The sequence below is a fragment of the Meles meles genome, chromosome 17, assembly GCF_922984935.1.
Source record: "Meles meles chromosome 17, mMelMel3.1 paternal haplotype, whole genome shotgun sequence".
NCBI classification, from domain to species: domain Eukaryota; kingdom Metazoa; phylum Chordata; class Mammalia; order Carnivora; family Mustelidae; genus Meles; species Meles meles.
The window spans coordinates 60,754,883-60,770,981 of NC_060082.1; the positions used below are offsets into that span (position 1 = coordinate 60,754,883).

Consider the following 16,099-nt stretch of genomic DNA (forward strand, 5'->3'; position numbering starts at 1 on the left):
GACGAAAAGAATATTCGTTTCCCCTTCTCTCCAGAGAGGACAGTACGAGTATTTCATAATGCATCCTGATTTCTTCTCCCCAGCACCAACCACAGCCTGAAAATAAACTTAATTATCAATACAAACCCAAATACGATCTCTGAGTCCCAAAGCAACACATGAACAGAAAAGTAAGTAAGTAGTGGGGCACCTGGGTGGCTCAGCGGGTTGAGCCTCTGCCTTCTGCTTGGGTCATGGTCTCAGGGTACTGGGATCGAGCCCCGCATCAGGCTCTCTGCTCAGCAGGGGCCCTGCTTCTCCCTCCCCCCTGCCCGCCTCTCTGCCTACTTGTGGTTTCTTAAACCAAATCTTAAAAAAGAAAAAGTAAGTAAGTAGCATTTCTGGTGGTCCACTATTCGTACATCAATAGTACAATGAGCACAAGTGAGCGAGCTGCTGACTGTTGGTCCACTTCAGTCTGTCTTAACCATTTTCATGGTCCAATCCCACCCACCTATTTTCTCCCCCACGTCACCATCATGCCTCTCTTCACCAAGGTGTTTTTGAACAAAAGGCAAATAACGTCCCAGTTTAGGAAGGCTCACCCCTTACATGTGGACCGTGAATTATTCATGTCTCCGTTCTCCATCTGCACAGGGAGATGTGAACAGGAATTACCCCGGTGACCGGGTGGGGGAACCACTCCCCGGGCAGTGCCCAGCTGTCTCTGAGCAACCAAGCAGTGAACCAGACCTCCCGAGGCTGAGACTCGAGATGCACCCCGGTTCTTAAAACAAGCTGAGACCAGGGCAAACAAGCAGAAAAATGAAACCATGGGGAGATAAGAGATGCATGTGTCTGTCCACACTTGACTGGGCTTCAGCTAGTCCGAAGATTGTTGTCGCCCTTTACTAGGAGACTGACAGCTAGCACAACCAAGATAAAAACAGCCTAATCCAAAGTCAGACAAAGCCAGCCTTGGAAATGACAATTACAGCAGTGAAAGGGATTAAAAGTAACATGCAGAAATGAAAAAAAAATCTAAAAGAAAATTCTATCCTAAAAGAAAATTCTATCCTAAAAGAAAAGACTCTAATAGCCAAAAAATGTGCTGAAGGCGTCGGCGCCAGGAGTGAAAGGTGATCTGAACAAGAATGTCAATGTCTTAAGAAAGCAGCGGCTGGAAGGCCATTAAGGACATGTGGATGCTGCCAAATCAAGGAGATCAGCTCTATACATTATGAAGGCTACACCGGGTATGTTTCCAGCACCAACTGGGAGGATGCATGCACCTGTTAAGTAATCCTAGCCAGACTGGCAGAACATAGGTAAAATCACCAGCCAGGACAATCCGTATCCTTAACTGTAATTATTCTCGAGAATGATTCTTGTAGAACAAAGGCAATGAGCAAGGCCTTGCTACTTCTAGATCATGATTTCTCAACCTAGCACTACTGACATTTGTACCTGATTGTTCTTTATTGTAAGGAGCTGCGTTGTGCATGTTTAGTGGCCTCCCTGGCCCCTACCCACTAGATGCCAGTAGAAACCACCCCCCCCAACCACCACCAGTTGTGACAACCCAGTGCTCATCATGACAAGTGCCCATCCCCCATCCCACTTCCCTCCATCAACCCTCAGTTTGTTCTCTACGTTTAATTATGGCAACTGCACCCAGAGGATACAAAAAAAATTCTTTTATTTACCCAGAGGATACAAAAATACAGACTTGAAGGGGTACATGCTCCCCGATGTTAGAGGAGCATTATCAACAATGTTCAGAATTGAGGAGACTTGTCACGTTACCACATTGTAAGTATAGCCACCTCTTAATGAAAAGCGGGCAGAACAGTCAGCCACAGCGCACGAGCCATGACGGGGCGCTTCTGATGCAGGTGTTAGGAGACAGTGTTATACCTGCTGTAATCCAGAACTTGAAATCCACTTTAGCTTCATATTGTTTCAAGGCCTACCACAGGAAACAACAGTTACACTTCAAAGCCATCCTTTGGAGACACCGTAGGTGACTGCGCCTGTAAATATTCTGCTGGGTCTTGATGAAGAACATCCCCTGCCCGCCCACCCCCTGCCCATCAAGATTGCTTTGGCCCAGTGCACGAGCCCATTTCAAGCTACTTTCTCTACCTTTGGACCGTGTGAGGAGTATTACTAAGTGAAAAGATGGAAAACCTTAGCACACACAGGGGAAGTGATCAGAGTTTACGTTTGTAAACATTTCAGGAGAAAATATCATTATTCTCAGGATCTCAATAACTTGGAATTAACTTAATCCCCTTTTCTGCCCAAGAATATGTGAAAATGCCCTTACAATTTCCTAACACTGAACCATTGTTTTGGTTCTAAATTATTCCAAGGATGACTATTTATTTATAAAATAAGTTTTTACTGCCTTTTCTTTTCTGGCTGCTAAGTCCGGGCCTTTGCCTATTTTACCTCATCAGTAGTGGAGAACAAAAAATGGGAATTTACTAACTTTTGTGATTCTGGTTTTAAAAGAATGGTCATAACAGGTAAAACTACTAAGAAAAGCCATTACAGCAGACAAAAAAGAATATATGTTATCTAAATTTTATCAGCAAAAAGATAAACTCAGGTGTTTACAAATTTCATTTGCATTACCAATCCTTATTTATTAATAGCCAAACCATTCCGTTTCTTTAATTTTGAGAAAAGAGAGCTGTTTCAATCTGCACCAAAATGCCAAAATAATTTTCTCATTTCATAACGAATGCTTCCAGGGGCTCTATTACATTGTTGCCTGTCTTGGTCACAACGAGGCTGATAGCAAAACAAATAAACACACACACACTAGCTGTGGAGTATGTGTGTGCGGGCACAGAGAGTGCACATGGCAAAGAAGAGAAAAACATTCAGAAAACACTCAAGAAAAGCAAAAACAAAAAGAAGAAATACAAGTTTGATGAGTAAAATTGAGAAAAGGGACTTTACTTAAATTGCACACATGTTTTCTTCAGTTTATGAAAGGTCCAGATGACATCACTACTGGCTAACTCAGTGACCAAAGTATTGGCAAGCAACACAGGCCTCCTAGAGATGGGAGCCTTTCCCTGCCAGGGGGAAGAAAACAGCACTTGGTAAGATCTGGGGAGATGTGTCTATCATATATAAGTAAAATTTATCAACATTATCTTTGGTTTTCTCAAACTAGGGCAATTTATAAAGAAATAATCTACTCTCAAATTTTATATATATATAAATTATATATAAAAATTATATATATAATATATTATAAATAAATAACATATAAATAAAATAATATATTTATACAATTATATATAATATAAATTATATATATTTATATATAAAATTTATATATATAAATATAATATAAAAATTATATATATATATTCCCCCCATATCCAAGCTCTCACTTTCTAGGGACCTAGTTCCACTCCTTCCTCTCATTATGAAACATAACTTTCATCATTCACATGGTCCAGTCGGCGTTGGTGGAGGGATATTAGCGGTGCAGGAGTCTGAGAGAAAGCCCTGCAGGGGGAACCAGTTCTCAGGTGTATTTTTCTAACCAAATGTGGGAGGAAGGGCGAAGAAAAACAAAGAAATTGGAAGGTTTTTATATATATATTTTTAAGATTTATTTTATTTATTTGAGAGAGAGAGAGAATGCATGTGTGAGTGGTGGGGAGGGGCACAGGGAGAGAGAGGGAGAGAGAGGATCTCAAGCAGACTCTGCACTGAGCACGGAGCCCAACACAGGGCTCAATCCCACGCCCCTGAGATCATTACCTGAGCCAAAACCAGGAGTTGGGCACTTAAGTCACTGAGCCATTCAGATGCCCCCAGAAATTGGAATTTTTTAAAGAAAGCATAAACTGCCCAGTTTGGCCATAAGCCTCACCACTCCCTAGTGTCTTCCACAGACTCTATCACAGATTTTGTCACCTGCTTGGGTCCTAAGGCAGTAATTCTGCCACCTCCTCTAAACTCTTCCTTTTACAGAAAAGGGGACAAGGATCTAAGAAGAGTTTACTGCCTTGCCTACGGTGACACCGATGTTTATCAGTAAAGCTACAATCAGATTTTAGTGGCCTGACTTCTAGTTCCATAGCCTCCACTGAGTCCACCATACTCTTACGGAAATTCAGTCTAGAGCCCAGAACGTGATGTTGAAAGCAAAAGAGGAACCAGCATACAAAATGGATGTGGAAAATAATGATGTTATACTTGTCACAGTCTATGTTTGTTTTCTTTACCCACCCCCCCCACCCCGGCAGCCAAAGGTGGTTAGGAACTAGGTAAATAGGTGAGTCACATGGAGAGTGTTGTTGACACAAATGTACCTACAGCTAACACTGCAGCAATAAGCTAGACTCAATTCTGTTATTAAGAACGGGACACTGCTTTTCTAACAGGTTCTCTCCTTCCTATTGTCATATTCCTACATTCAGGGCACAGAACTTAGAACAGCCTGGATTCCCTGTTACATTGGTTTTTCTGACCCTTTCTTGGCTACACACTAGTTTATTTTATACCTCGTGGCCTTTGTACAATGATGTGGTAGATTTAAATGAGAAGAGGGGTATTTGCTACGCTCCCCAGTTCCCAATATAGTTCTCAATCAATCCTAATGTAGCTGCCTACATTCACTGTAAGAGAATGAGTACCTAACCGTCCTGTGGGAGACCTCCCAAGTCACTTCCACCTCTCCATTCAACTCCGTGATTCCCAGGGTACCTGTTTTCCCCACACTGGAATCTTTCAGATCGTCCGCTGTGAAACAATAATATCACAGACCAGTGGGGCAATGAAGCCTTACTTTGAAGGAAAATCACTATATCTCTCTAATTTCTTACAATGAGGGCACAAACCATCCAAAGCAAGAGATAACGAGTGAATACATCTGAAAAGTGTAAGGAAGGGAAGGGTAAGAGGCGAATGTGAAGTCTGCCAGTGGGCTCCCTCCTTCCACAGCTGCTTAAGGTCATGAGTCAAGGAGGAGTAAGAATTGCACTTCGGTTTTAAAAGAAAGTGAGCATGGGCACCTGGGTGGTGCCGTTGTTTAAGCCCCCAAATCTTGGTTTCAGGTCAGGTGGTGATCTCGGGGTAGTAAGACTGAGCCCCTTGTTCAGCTCTGAGATGCTCACTCTCTCTCTCCTCTGCCCCCACCCCCCATCCCTCAAATAAATAAATCTTAAAAAAATAAAAATAAAAGAAAGTAGCTTTGACTCTGCCTTTCAAATCAGAACTTCAAATCCTTGGGACGCCTGGGTGGATCTGTTGGTTAAGTGTCTGCCCTGGGCTCAGGCCCTGATCCTAGGGTCAAGGGATCAAGTCCCACATCAGGATCTCCCCCTGCTTGTGCACTCACTCACTTTGTCTCACAAATAAATAAAATAGAGCCTTAAGGGAAAAAAAAAACCAAAAAAAAATCAAATTCTTAATGTACTATAAGGGTACTTAAAATTACATTTAAAGTAATAAGGAAAAGCTCTAAAAATAAGGAATTAGTGTAGAAAACTGTGAAAGCATTTTGCATTTTTATATGGCTACTTCCTGACTGCATATAAATGAAGGGACATTAATAATAATTACACGTGCAATTATGAAGGAACCAGAGGAATAACATGTGAGGAAAGACCAAGAATACTTATTAGAACATGAACTAGGCAAAACATTTTGGGGAAGTAATGGCAGTTAGACAAAACCAAACAAAGCAACAAAACCAAAACAAAATAAAACAAAAGAATTTCAAATTACATTTTATCTGATTGTATAGTAACACAATTCTCAAGTCGCTAGGCACAAACACTTAAATAATGAAATTTCCCATGGAAAATAATGCCACCATACTTTGTTTATTCAGAAACACAAATTTTGACTTCAAAGGGAATTGTCCTATTCAAAAGGGCTAATTTATAGGAGTGAAGCAAAGAACTTCTGACTGTACTTTAACTCAGGATTAGCTGTTTCCTTCCATAAGCTGTTATATAAACTACACATAAAAGTTAAAACGCTACTAAATAAATAATAAGTCCTGAAAACCCACAAAAAAAGTCAGGTTCCATTTCTTGTTTCATTGTTAAAGCCATCACTTAAAAACCACAACAACAACAAACAGCTTTAACTTTTTTCTCTGCTTCATGTTTGCTTTTGATTATAACTGTTTTTACGATCTTATACTGTTGTCACCCTAAACTTAAAATTTACTTTAAAATGTATCACCTGTGAATGAAAACTCTCCACTCTAAACAATTACTGAAAGCAGCACTCATTTGAAATGAACCACCTATTGCACTAAAAAGCCCTATGAAGCCCCCACTGCTTAGATAACGTTTCAAAATAAGGTAAGAGGAGGCGAAGTATTAGCAGAAACTTATAACTAAAAACAAATTCTTACCAGCCTCAAAAAAAAAAAAATCACTGCGCACTTGTGCACAGTGCATCTCTTGCTTTCAAATGAAAAGTCAGAAGTGGTTATTTTTGTATCTAACAGCTCTTGAAACATCAGTAGGCCGATGAGCGTATTCATCAAGACCAATTATTTTATTCTTGCAGTCTGAATATTGAGAATGTTGACAGTTTACAACACTGTTGACAGATGGAAACAACACATAATAACGCTTACAAAATCTAGGGTCACTAGAAGATAAGCTTTCTCATCTCCTCAAAAAATCTTCACTTTGCTGCAAGAACCAATTATAAGTAGCAGTGGACTTTTAGGGAGTGCTTCTTACGTGCCACGCACTACTCTTTACCCTTATTCTCCATCATAATTATCTGTAATTATTTTGTTTATTGTCTTTCTCCCCCACTATGCAGAGGCTCCGTGTGGACAGGGACTCTGTCTACCTCTTTATTGTATCCCCAGCACCTAGCATGCCTTATACATCGTAGCCACAACGTTTTTAAGTGACTCATTGTTCTACATTTTTAAGTGACTCATTGTTCTAAACACTTTAAATCATTTTTTTAAAACCGTTGGTCATGGGCACCTGAGTGGCTCAGTCAATTAAGCATTTGCTTTGGTCATGATCCCAGAGTCCTGGGATCGAGTCCCACATCCGGCTCCCTGCTCAGCAGGGAGTCTGTTTCACCCTCTGCCTCTGACCCTACCCCTGCTCAAGCTCAGTCTCTCTCTGTTAAATAAATAAATAAAATCTTAAAAAAAAAAAAACCAAAACTGTTGGTCATGATCTAAAGGGTTAAGAAAATGCAAAAGAATAGCGTGTATTACATTTAGTAGAATATTCTCCAGTGAAACTTTTATATGTATATGTATATATCCCACATAAAATGTATTTACCAATGGGTAACAATTTTTTTTAAAAAGCTGAAAAATCAGTGCTTTATGTGTATTATTTCATTCGCTCCTGACAAATAACCTGTAGACAATACCATAACTTCCTCTTTAAATTAATAATACTGAGATTTCCAGATAGTATATATGATGTCCAAGACGACAGAGCTATGGATAAGTACAAACGTCACTCCTATAAAGTCTCATTGATCCCTAACGACACTAAGAAAATCTGAATTAACCAAATAAGGTATCAGTAATGGTAACCATGACATGATTAATAAAGAAAAAAACAGGCTTTTAAGGCAGTCAGTTGTGACTGAATTTAATACCTGGTTCTGCCACTAACCAGCTGTGTGGACTTTGGGCTAACTCAACCTCTTTCCACCTTGATTTCTCCATGTGTAAAAGAGGGATATTCATAACGTTGCTGTGAGCTTAAAATGATTCGACGTATGTAAATAGCCTAGAACACTAAATGGAAGTTTTGTGATTAAAATAATTAGTATTTTCTTTTACGTGGTCCGATAAATCACATTCAGCAGCCTACACCACTCTTTTAATGTGTAAAAAGCGTGAATCAGGAATTTACTGGATTAAAGTGCCAATTAGGGAAGTGGGCAAGAGTGGACTAGAGCCACCCAAAGTTTCTGCTGGCCTTGGTGAGAACGATGCCTATGTCAAGCTCAGGGAGTTGGTTCAGGTAACCATGGGAATCAAGGGGGAAACTTACTGCTTCACGGTAAAAACAAACGCAAACTATTTCATCTCTGCTCAACGATCACAGCACCATCCATCATCTTCCTCTGCATCCTGGCTGGGGCTGAGCCGAGGTGTTAGGAAACGCACCTGGCCAGCTCCGCCCACTAGACCCTGGGACCCAGGGGCTAGGGCGCAGAGGTTCGGCGCAACTCACCCCGGAGACTCCGTTGATACTGCCCCAGAATCTCCTCCAGGGTAGAGTTCTCCGGGGACTTCGCCATGCACAGACCTGGGACCAAGAAATGGGAGTCACGTGGGGAAGTGTCCAGTGTCGCCCCTCGGGGAACAGGAGGCCTTGGCGCCAGAGAAGCGCCCGCCTGCTTCCTGCCGCTGCTGTCACTGGGGAGCATGGAACCCCGGACAGAGCTCGCTGGGGGCCCTTCCCACCCAGTGTCCCTCATGGTGGACGTCGGGAGTTGTAGTCCGCAGCCCGTGGGTCTGCAGTCACAAGGCTCCTAAAAGGCCCCTCCAACTATACTACAATTCCCAGAGGACATCGCGCCACAAGCTTTGGCGGTTTGGCGGCCGGATCCTGTTGCCAAGAGACTGCTTGGAGGCTCCGCCCTTTTTCTGGAGCCCAGGCTGGCTTAGTCCTGCCTTTATCCCATCCTGCTGTTTGGACCACCCAACCGACAGAAAGAGCTTCCTGAAGGCCTTGACTCTGCTAAGTCCGCTAGTTTGCGGTTGGTCCTTGAGTCTTCTCAAGGACACAAATAACAAGCTCGTCGTCTTTCAGCCGCGACCATTTGCCAAAACAGCCAAATAAATTCTCAAGAAAAAGAAGCTTTAAATCTCCCAAACAACCTAGATTTTGAAGGCATCTGACACTACAAATCCTAGCATGCCCAGCAGCGAGACAGCCACTTGGAGTTGGCGCACTGCCCTCTGGGAACTGTAGTCCTTTTTAGTTGCAGTCCCGGCTAAAGACACAGTCCTCTTCATTGTTCAAGCAGGTCTTTGGAGCACGCCTGCGCAATAGGCAGCTGGAGAAGCCTTTGGGTGACACCCTCCGCACAGTCCCTTTTCATTGTCTGCGTTTGGCGCCTGCGCAGTAAGAGATCGTTGGGACTGGGCAGGCTGAGGGGATAGGGCCGGGTTCCTCGCCCTTTCCTCAGGCGCCTGCGCACTGGGCGGCCGCTCTTTGCCGTTACCGCTATGTGCGGGGCGTGTGTGGAATAACGTTATTGCCCAGCGGAGCTCAGGGCCGGGAGATCGACCGGAGCGGTAGCGACCACGACGACAGCGGCGACGACGACGACGGGGTGGGGGGAGGACGGCGTGCGAGAGACTCACGGGACGCGACGCGCCCCGCCTCCCCCGTCCGGTCCCTCTCTCAGCGGTGAGGGGTAAGTGATGCGCTCAGCTGCTCGGGTTCGGCGCTGCCGCTGCTGCCGCCGCTGCCGCCGCTGCTCCCCTACGTCCTCCCGGGTTTGCAGCGGGGGCTCGGGGCGCGGCCGGGGTTGCTGGGCCCGGCGGCGAAGGGGGCGCTTCCCCGCTGCTCCGCGCGGCGCCCCCCCCCCCCGACTCGGGGCTCGTCGGGGCCGCCCTCCCCTCCCCCACCCTGCCCCCAGCCCCACCCGCCGTCCCTCCGGGCCCTTGGCCGCCTCCTCTTCCCGAGAATGTCTTGAACCGTTTTCAGCCCGCTCTCGGCTTTGTGCAGCCCTCCCCCCTGCGCCGAGCAGCTTGCTACGGGTGCGGGCGGAGCATTGGAGGGAATGGCTGCGCTGCAGCTGGGGAAGGGATTTTTTTCCCCGACCCGAGCGGCTAACAGTGCCGGGCCTTCTGGTGAGGTTGGTTTGGGGGATGTGGGGCGGCTTGGGAGGGAGGTCAGGCCAGGCGCCCTCTGGACGCGGTTGGAGGGCGTGGAAGACGTGGTGTCACGCACCCTGCCAGGCGACTGCACCCGCGCTGGCTCCGGCTCCGTAGTAAACCCGGGGGAGGAGAGAGTGGCTTCCTGTCGGCTTCATTGTCCTAAGATTCAAATGTGGGGTATTGGTATGCTTCCCTTCGTTTTATGCCTGACACAGGGCGGGAAGACGTGGGATTTGTGTCCTAAGTTATGGAACCCCGGGGGGTGGTGGGGGGCGGGAAGGGTGGTGTTTAGTAGGGCTTTAGGGATTTCTTTGAAGAATGTAAGCCCTGGAAGACAGGGACGGTGCCTGTCCAAGCATTGCCAAGGTGATAAACACGACATTACTAGATGGCTCTGAAGACTGGACTTAGAAAGGACTCGACGACGAGGCTGTTGTGTAGCAAGGAAATGAACCAGCAGAATTGTTTTTTCATTGGGTGGGTAACGCGTTCACGTTCCTAAGGGGATAGACTAGGCTGTATCTTTCGGTTTTGTTTTTTGAGCAGTCAAAACAAAAAACGAGCCCGGTACATTTCTGTTTCTGATTTCGTTTATTCATGCTTTCCTTCTCTTAATGAAAATTCACTCATTTGGGAGAAATGTGATGGGGCAGATGATCGTTGATTCAAAAATGCATCTTTTAAAATGGTTTCATCTTAAGCTTTCTATGCTTACAACCGTTTGCTGGCGTTAAGACAAGCGGAAGAAAGAATGAAGCAGGATGGGGAGGAGCAGGTGGAGGGATAATGGGGGAGGAGAGTCACATTGTGAATACTGTATCTAGATCTTCCCTGATACAACCCCAGCTGGATATGTTTCAAAAATTTAGTAATTCAGTTGCAAGGTACAAATAATTTTCTATTTTTCTGCCATTACTTTTAAAAAAGTAAAACCAGTGCTGTTTTTCATCCTTCCTAACTTTGTGGATATCATAGGATTTGGGTGTTTAAAACTCAAGAATCTAAGTGCACTTGACATAGAGGAAGATGCTGAAACATGGAAAGTTAACCGAATTGTCTGTCCAAGCGTCACTGCTGTTGAAAGGCAGAGCCAGATAAAACCAAGATCTGTTCCTCCAGTGGGCTCTTTTGGTTTGGTCCCTTAGTCCCCCCAGCCTGTGAAAATTTGTGGAAAGCTTCTCTACATGCTCCTTGAGTTGTCCTTAACAATCAAGTTCATTGATACGCCTAGTTCTATTAACCTAGTCCTTTTCCTTGTGATACAAAAATAATTCTACTGAAGTGGAACTTTGTTATTATAAATTAACTTACAATATAAGGAAAGATGCTCTAACATGGGCTTTTCACACTTGATCTTAACCAAAAGGCCGAGAAGCGATAACATGGGCTTTTCATAAGAAGAAAACTTTTGGAAGTTTTTCTCTACTACTTATTAGTAACCATATTTTAATATTATGTCATGATATTCAGTAGTATTTTATGGCATGATAAACTCTGTAAGCTCTGTTAAAAGTAAAATTGCCATGTAACAAGAACCTGTGAAGTTCATTTTTCTTCAATTAGTGAATTACATTATTCTCAAATTAACTTTTGAGGAAAAAGAAATCTAACTTTTTATCAAAATTTGTTTTAACATTTAGTTGCTTTTGACAAAGTGCTTTTTTTTAACTTTATAATCTTACCCTTTAATTCTACTTTGCATTTTAGTAAACTTTTTTAAGAAAGAATTTATTAATATGCCCTTTTAAATTTTAGCTTATTTAAAAATAATCTAAATTCAGCATGTGGAGTTATATTAAATCAAACTTTAAATGTATTTTATTGGTAAATTTCATTGTTCTCAATTACTTTGGAAATAACCATCTGCATGTTTTCTATTCTTAGCCTTAGAATGACATTTATGCTATAAAGTTATCATATATTATACTCACTAATGCAAATATTAAAGTGTTTTTAAAAATTCTATGCTTAGTGATTTGTTTTATTCCAAGTGTCAGTTTTTTTCTGTTATAAAACACTGAAGAAAAAACTAGTTTTATTGTTGCATCTGATAGTAATCAGATACCACTCATCTAGTACTGAATACTGCCTATGTTTAAACTTAACATTTTTTATTCAAAAAATTATACTCCCATAAAATAATTTTTAGTATTTGAATTTGTAATGATTGATTTTGTTCTCTATCGTGAACATTGGGGTTTTAAGCAGTGTCCTATTCAAATAACCTACAGACAGCAATGTACTGAATTGCCAACAAATATCTGTACAGTTGCAAATTATTATGGAAGTATAACAAAAACCAATTAGATACCATCTGAAAAATCCTTGGCGGGTAAATAATATGGAGGAAAACGTTGAATGTTGCTATGTTTCAGTAAGAAATGAATTTCTTCTGATGGGGAGAAACTCAGACCATCCTTATTTCATAAACTTACATTAATAACCAAGATTTCCAATAATCAACTACCCTTGGTGAAATGGAATTTAATTTATTTACTTACATTTTTTGAGGGACTGAGCTAGCCAGTGTGGGCAATACAAAAGAATAAGACATCTGTCTGGTAGTAGAATTGATTAAACTAGACAGATACTCTAGTCTAGGTAAATGATATAGAATATATCTATGTTCTACTTTTTTTGGCCAAAATGAATGACATGGTCAATATATACTGAAGGTAAAGCCCTCTTTTGTGTCAAACAAAGGTAGAAAGGAAATGAACAAAAGCAAGGTTAAAGAAAACCTTAAAAAATTACTTACCTACAAATAGGGATTGTACAGAACATGAAAGTGGAAAAGAATCTCAAGTATGCATTGCTTAGGTTTAAGAAACAATATGAGACATAGCAGAGAATGTCATTATTTGATTATATCAGTAAGCAATAAGTAATATAGAATACTACCCTTTGGAACATGATATTTATTGAATAAATGACTAATATCTACCACGTCTTCAAACCTACTATGTGTCAGAGGCAGTGTGTATGCCTCTGTGTGTGTGTATGTGTGTGTGTGTGTAATTCATGCAACAGTCTTGTATATAAGATATAAATTTACGCATTTGAGAATATTTGAAGCCTAGAGTTAGTGAATAATTTTGTCTCTCTGTCATGCATCACTAAGTGGTAGACCCTATAACTGAACCTTTGTCTTTTTGACAAAAGCCCAGATTCTTTCCACTCATCCTTTTTGGTAAATTAAGAAAGCAAACTATACTCTTTTCTGATTCACAAAATTTTAGAATTAGAGGAGACCTTCGAGTTATCTGGTGCAGTGTACCTTCTACTACTGCTCATATCCCTGAGGTCTTACTGAGTCCAATTTCTCCAAGAACAACACTTTTGTGAACAAAGAGGCATCGGATGTCTCATTTACCTTCTGGAAAGTACAATAGGAAGATCATAATTAAATCGAGCTGGTGTCTGCTTTACTATGTAACTTCTCCCGTTGGTTATAGTTCTGTCATAAGAGGAAGATTACAATACAATACAATACAATAAGGTATTTCTTTGCCAGGTTTTCGCTTTTCTAAATTAAATACAATAACCTTACAACTTCATATGATACTGTTTCCTTTACCTTTCTCATCAGTTGTCAGCTAGATTTAGTTTTGTCAGTTCTGTTCTTTTTGTTCTGGTCTAGTTTTTATATTTAATTCTGTAATTATGGTCTGAATGCAGTGTAGTGAAATTATCCCTTTCCTTAATTCAAGCCGTACAATTGTGTTTACAGTCTAAAATTGTGTTAACTCTTCAATAACAGAAATATCTTTGCTAGCTCTAAGCAAAGAAAAATGAGAGAAAAATATTGTATAGCTTTTCAAGTTATTGTTATGCAATTCAAGGGATTTGAGTTTCTGTATTTCTTCTTTTCTAATGTTAAAATGACCTCTCTTTAAGAAATGATAGTTCTTAATGAACAATAAAAAGTTGGCAGACTTATGTTGTTTTTCATTTTGTTTTTTTGAAAAATTGGAAACCACCGATGTAGTCAACATAAGCTAATGTCTTTTTTATTTTAAGATTTTTCCCATTCTCTGTGTATATACATAGATGATTTTTTGAAAGTGTTAAACTTTAACCCTTTCAGATAACCATCTCCTTCGATGCAGCTATGGTTAAAACTTGTTGAGATCTTCCATGAGTCTGTCATCCAAGGGATTAGTTTCCCTTCCTGGCTTTTAGACACTTACCAATTTAACAAGCCAGCCCTCTTATGTCTTCCTCCTGGCTGTGTACTGGATATAGCCGAGTACAGAGCCATGCAGATTTATAAATAGAGTAAATGTAACATAAATAAAATATGCTTGAGAAAAGAGGTGACACAAAGATAATGAAAACCATTTGAATGTTTTTTGTTTGCTTTTAATCAAGGAAAAGACCATTATATTCTCCAGTATGGAAGAAGTTGGTCAAAGCTTACAGTGTGTTGCATAATAATGGATAATTAGACAAAAATGAGTCAAGGAAGCATAAGCACGATGAAGAAAATGTGGAGTAAGTGGATAGACTATGATGGGGCGACTGTTATTTTTCATTTGTTTCTAAGTAGTCCCTCAGATAGAACATTCAAATGGTTCCAAAAAATCAAGCAATTTTAAAAACAAATAATATGAAAAACCCTCCTACCCCTCACATTGTTGCTGAATTAGCACGTTCCCTAATCCAATAGGTAACATTTTGTTATTTCTTCTGTATCATTCCAGTGAGTTTTTTTTCTTTCAAAGTTAAGCAAATATATATTCTTAGCCTGCTGTCCCTCTTTTATACCAAAGATAACCTCTTAAGACAACATACTGCACCTCGAGAGTTACCATTTTAGGAGCAGTTAGGGAATACTGTCCTGTGAGGAGGCGACATTTAGCTGAGACTTGTCTTAGGTGAGGAAATAAGCCATGTAGGTGTGTGGTTGGACTGTGCGGTGGTCCTGAGACAGGAATGGGATGAGTGAATTTGGAGAGTAAAGAGAGCACTGGCTGGAGGTGAGTGAGCAAGAGGGAGAAAGAATAGGAGGAGATGAGGTTGGAGAGAGATTGTAGGGTTTTTAACTTCACGTACTTTGGAAGTTAATTGGTGGGGTTTGATTGGGGGACTGACAAAAGGATTGTATTGTACTTCTAAAGTATAGTCCGGACTGTTTTGTGGAGAACAGACTGGACAGGAAAAGGGGAACAGGGAGGTGAGCTAAGAGACCATCGGACCATTAACAACTTAGTATAGATCACTGTAGTCAAAACCATTAACAACTTAGTATAGATCACTATACTAGTATAGATCATATCACGTATGATATGACTACAGTGATAAAGGCGGAGATAAAGTTACAAGGTCTGGTCTTTTAAAAATCCAGAGTTTGGGATATGTTATTTGAAATGTCTGTTAAACATCCGAGTGGAGCTATCAAGTAGGCGTGGAATATACAAGTGTAGAATTCAGCAAGGTTCAGGTCTGAAGATATTTAATCTTAAGCATCACCAGTAGAACACATTTAAAGCCATAGGACTGGAAGACATCCCTTAGTTTGAGAGTTGGTTAATTAGGTGGAGAAGAGGTCCAAGAGTTGAGACCTGATTGTCTTCGGCAGTGAAAGCTTAGCAAGGGAAAAGGAGCGAGCCAGAAGGATTGAAAAGAAGTGGTCAGTGAGATAGGAGTGTGCTATCCCAGAAGCCAAATAAAGAGTATTTTAGAGATAAGTGATGTTGAGTCAAACTACACCGCCTCTGATCACCTGAGCGCGCCTTATAAACTGGATGTGGACATTTTGCTAGAAGTCCCTTTCTCCCAGTTTTTTGATGGGGATGTTCACAGTTATTCTCCCCCAGAAACTACTAAATCTGAAGCCCTGAACAAAGTTTGGTTTGTAGCCAGGCCCCTGCTGTTTCTCCGGTGGACGTGGCTGCCACTGCCGCCGCGGACCGGACAGGAGAGAATTGCTCTTCAGTGAGAAGAATTTGCTGTCAGGGATTGGTTCAGTCACTCCTTGTGTGATCTCAAACGCATCATTTCATTTCAGAAGTTCAGTTTCTTAGTCTGAAAAGTAAATCTAGTGATATTCCGTTTACCTCAGAGGTTTATTTGGAAAAACAAATGATGTAAAAGACAAATGGAAGTTATGGTTGCCCTAACCCATCACCCCAGACGTGGGGCCACTAGCTCGTGTCATGTTTGAAGAAACATTTTGTTTGGGGTGATGAATAGAAATATTTTTTCAGTCTCACACTGTGGGGTTAGTTTTCTTCTCCTTCTGCA

The 16,099-nt window shown here is 41.4% G+C and overlaps 2 protein-coding genes across 16 annotated transcripts in view; one reads left to right on the plus strand and one right to left on the minus strand.

Annotated features, from left to right (window-relative positions):
• SDCCAG8 (SHH signaling and ciliogenesis regulator SDCCAG8) overlaps window positions 1–8,388 on the minus strand; it is a 230,453-nt gene extending 222,065 nt beyond the window's left edge. For 5 of the 6 annotated variants that reach the window (XM_045982263.1, XM_045982265.1, XM_045982262.1 and 2 more), the window contains exon 1: window positions 8,196–8,366. In XM_045982263.1, coding sequence (XP_045838219.1) covers window positions 8,196–8,262 — 67 coding nt within the window. In that variant the 5' untranslated portion in view covers window positions 8,263–8,366. Of the gene's footprint in view, window positions 1–8,195 lie in introns of all 6 variants that reach the window. The other variant, XM_045982261.1, reaches the window with a different exon arrangement.
• A 734-nt stretch (window positions 8,389–9,122) lies between these two features.
• Window positions 9,123–16,099, plus strand: part of CEP170 (centrosomal protein 170) — a 124,754-nt gene continuing 117,777 nt past the window's right edge. For all 10 annotated transcript variants that reach the window (XM_045982477.1, XM_045982476.1, XM_045982482.1 and 7 more), the window contains exon 1: window positions 9,123–9,387. The gene's annotated coding sequence lies outside the window, so the exon portion shown is untranslated. The remainder of the gene's footprint in view (window positions 9,388–16,099) is intronic.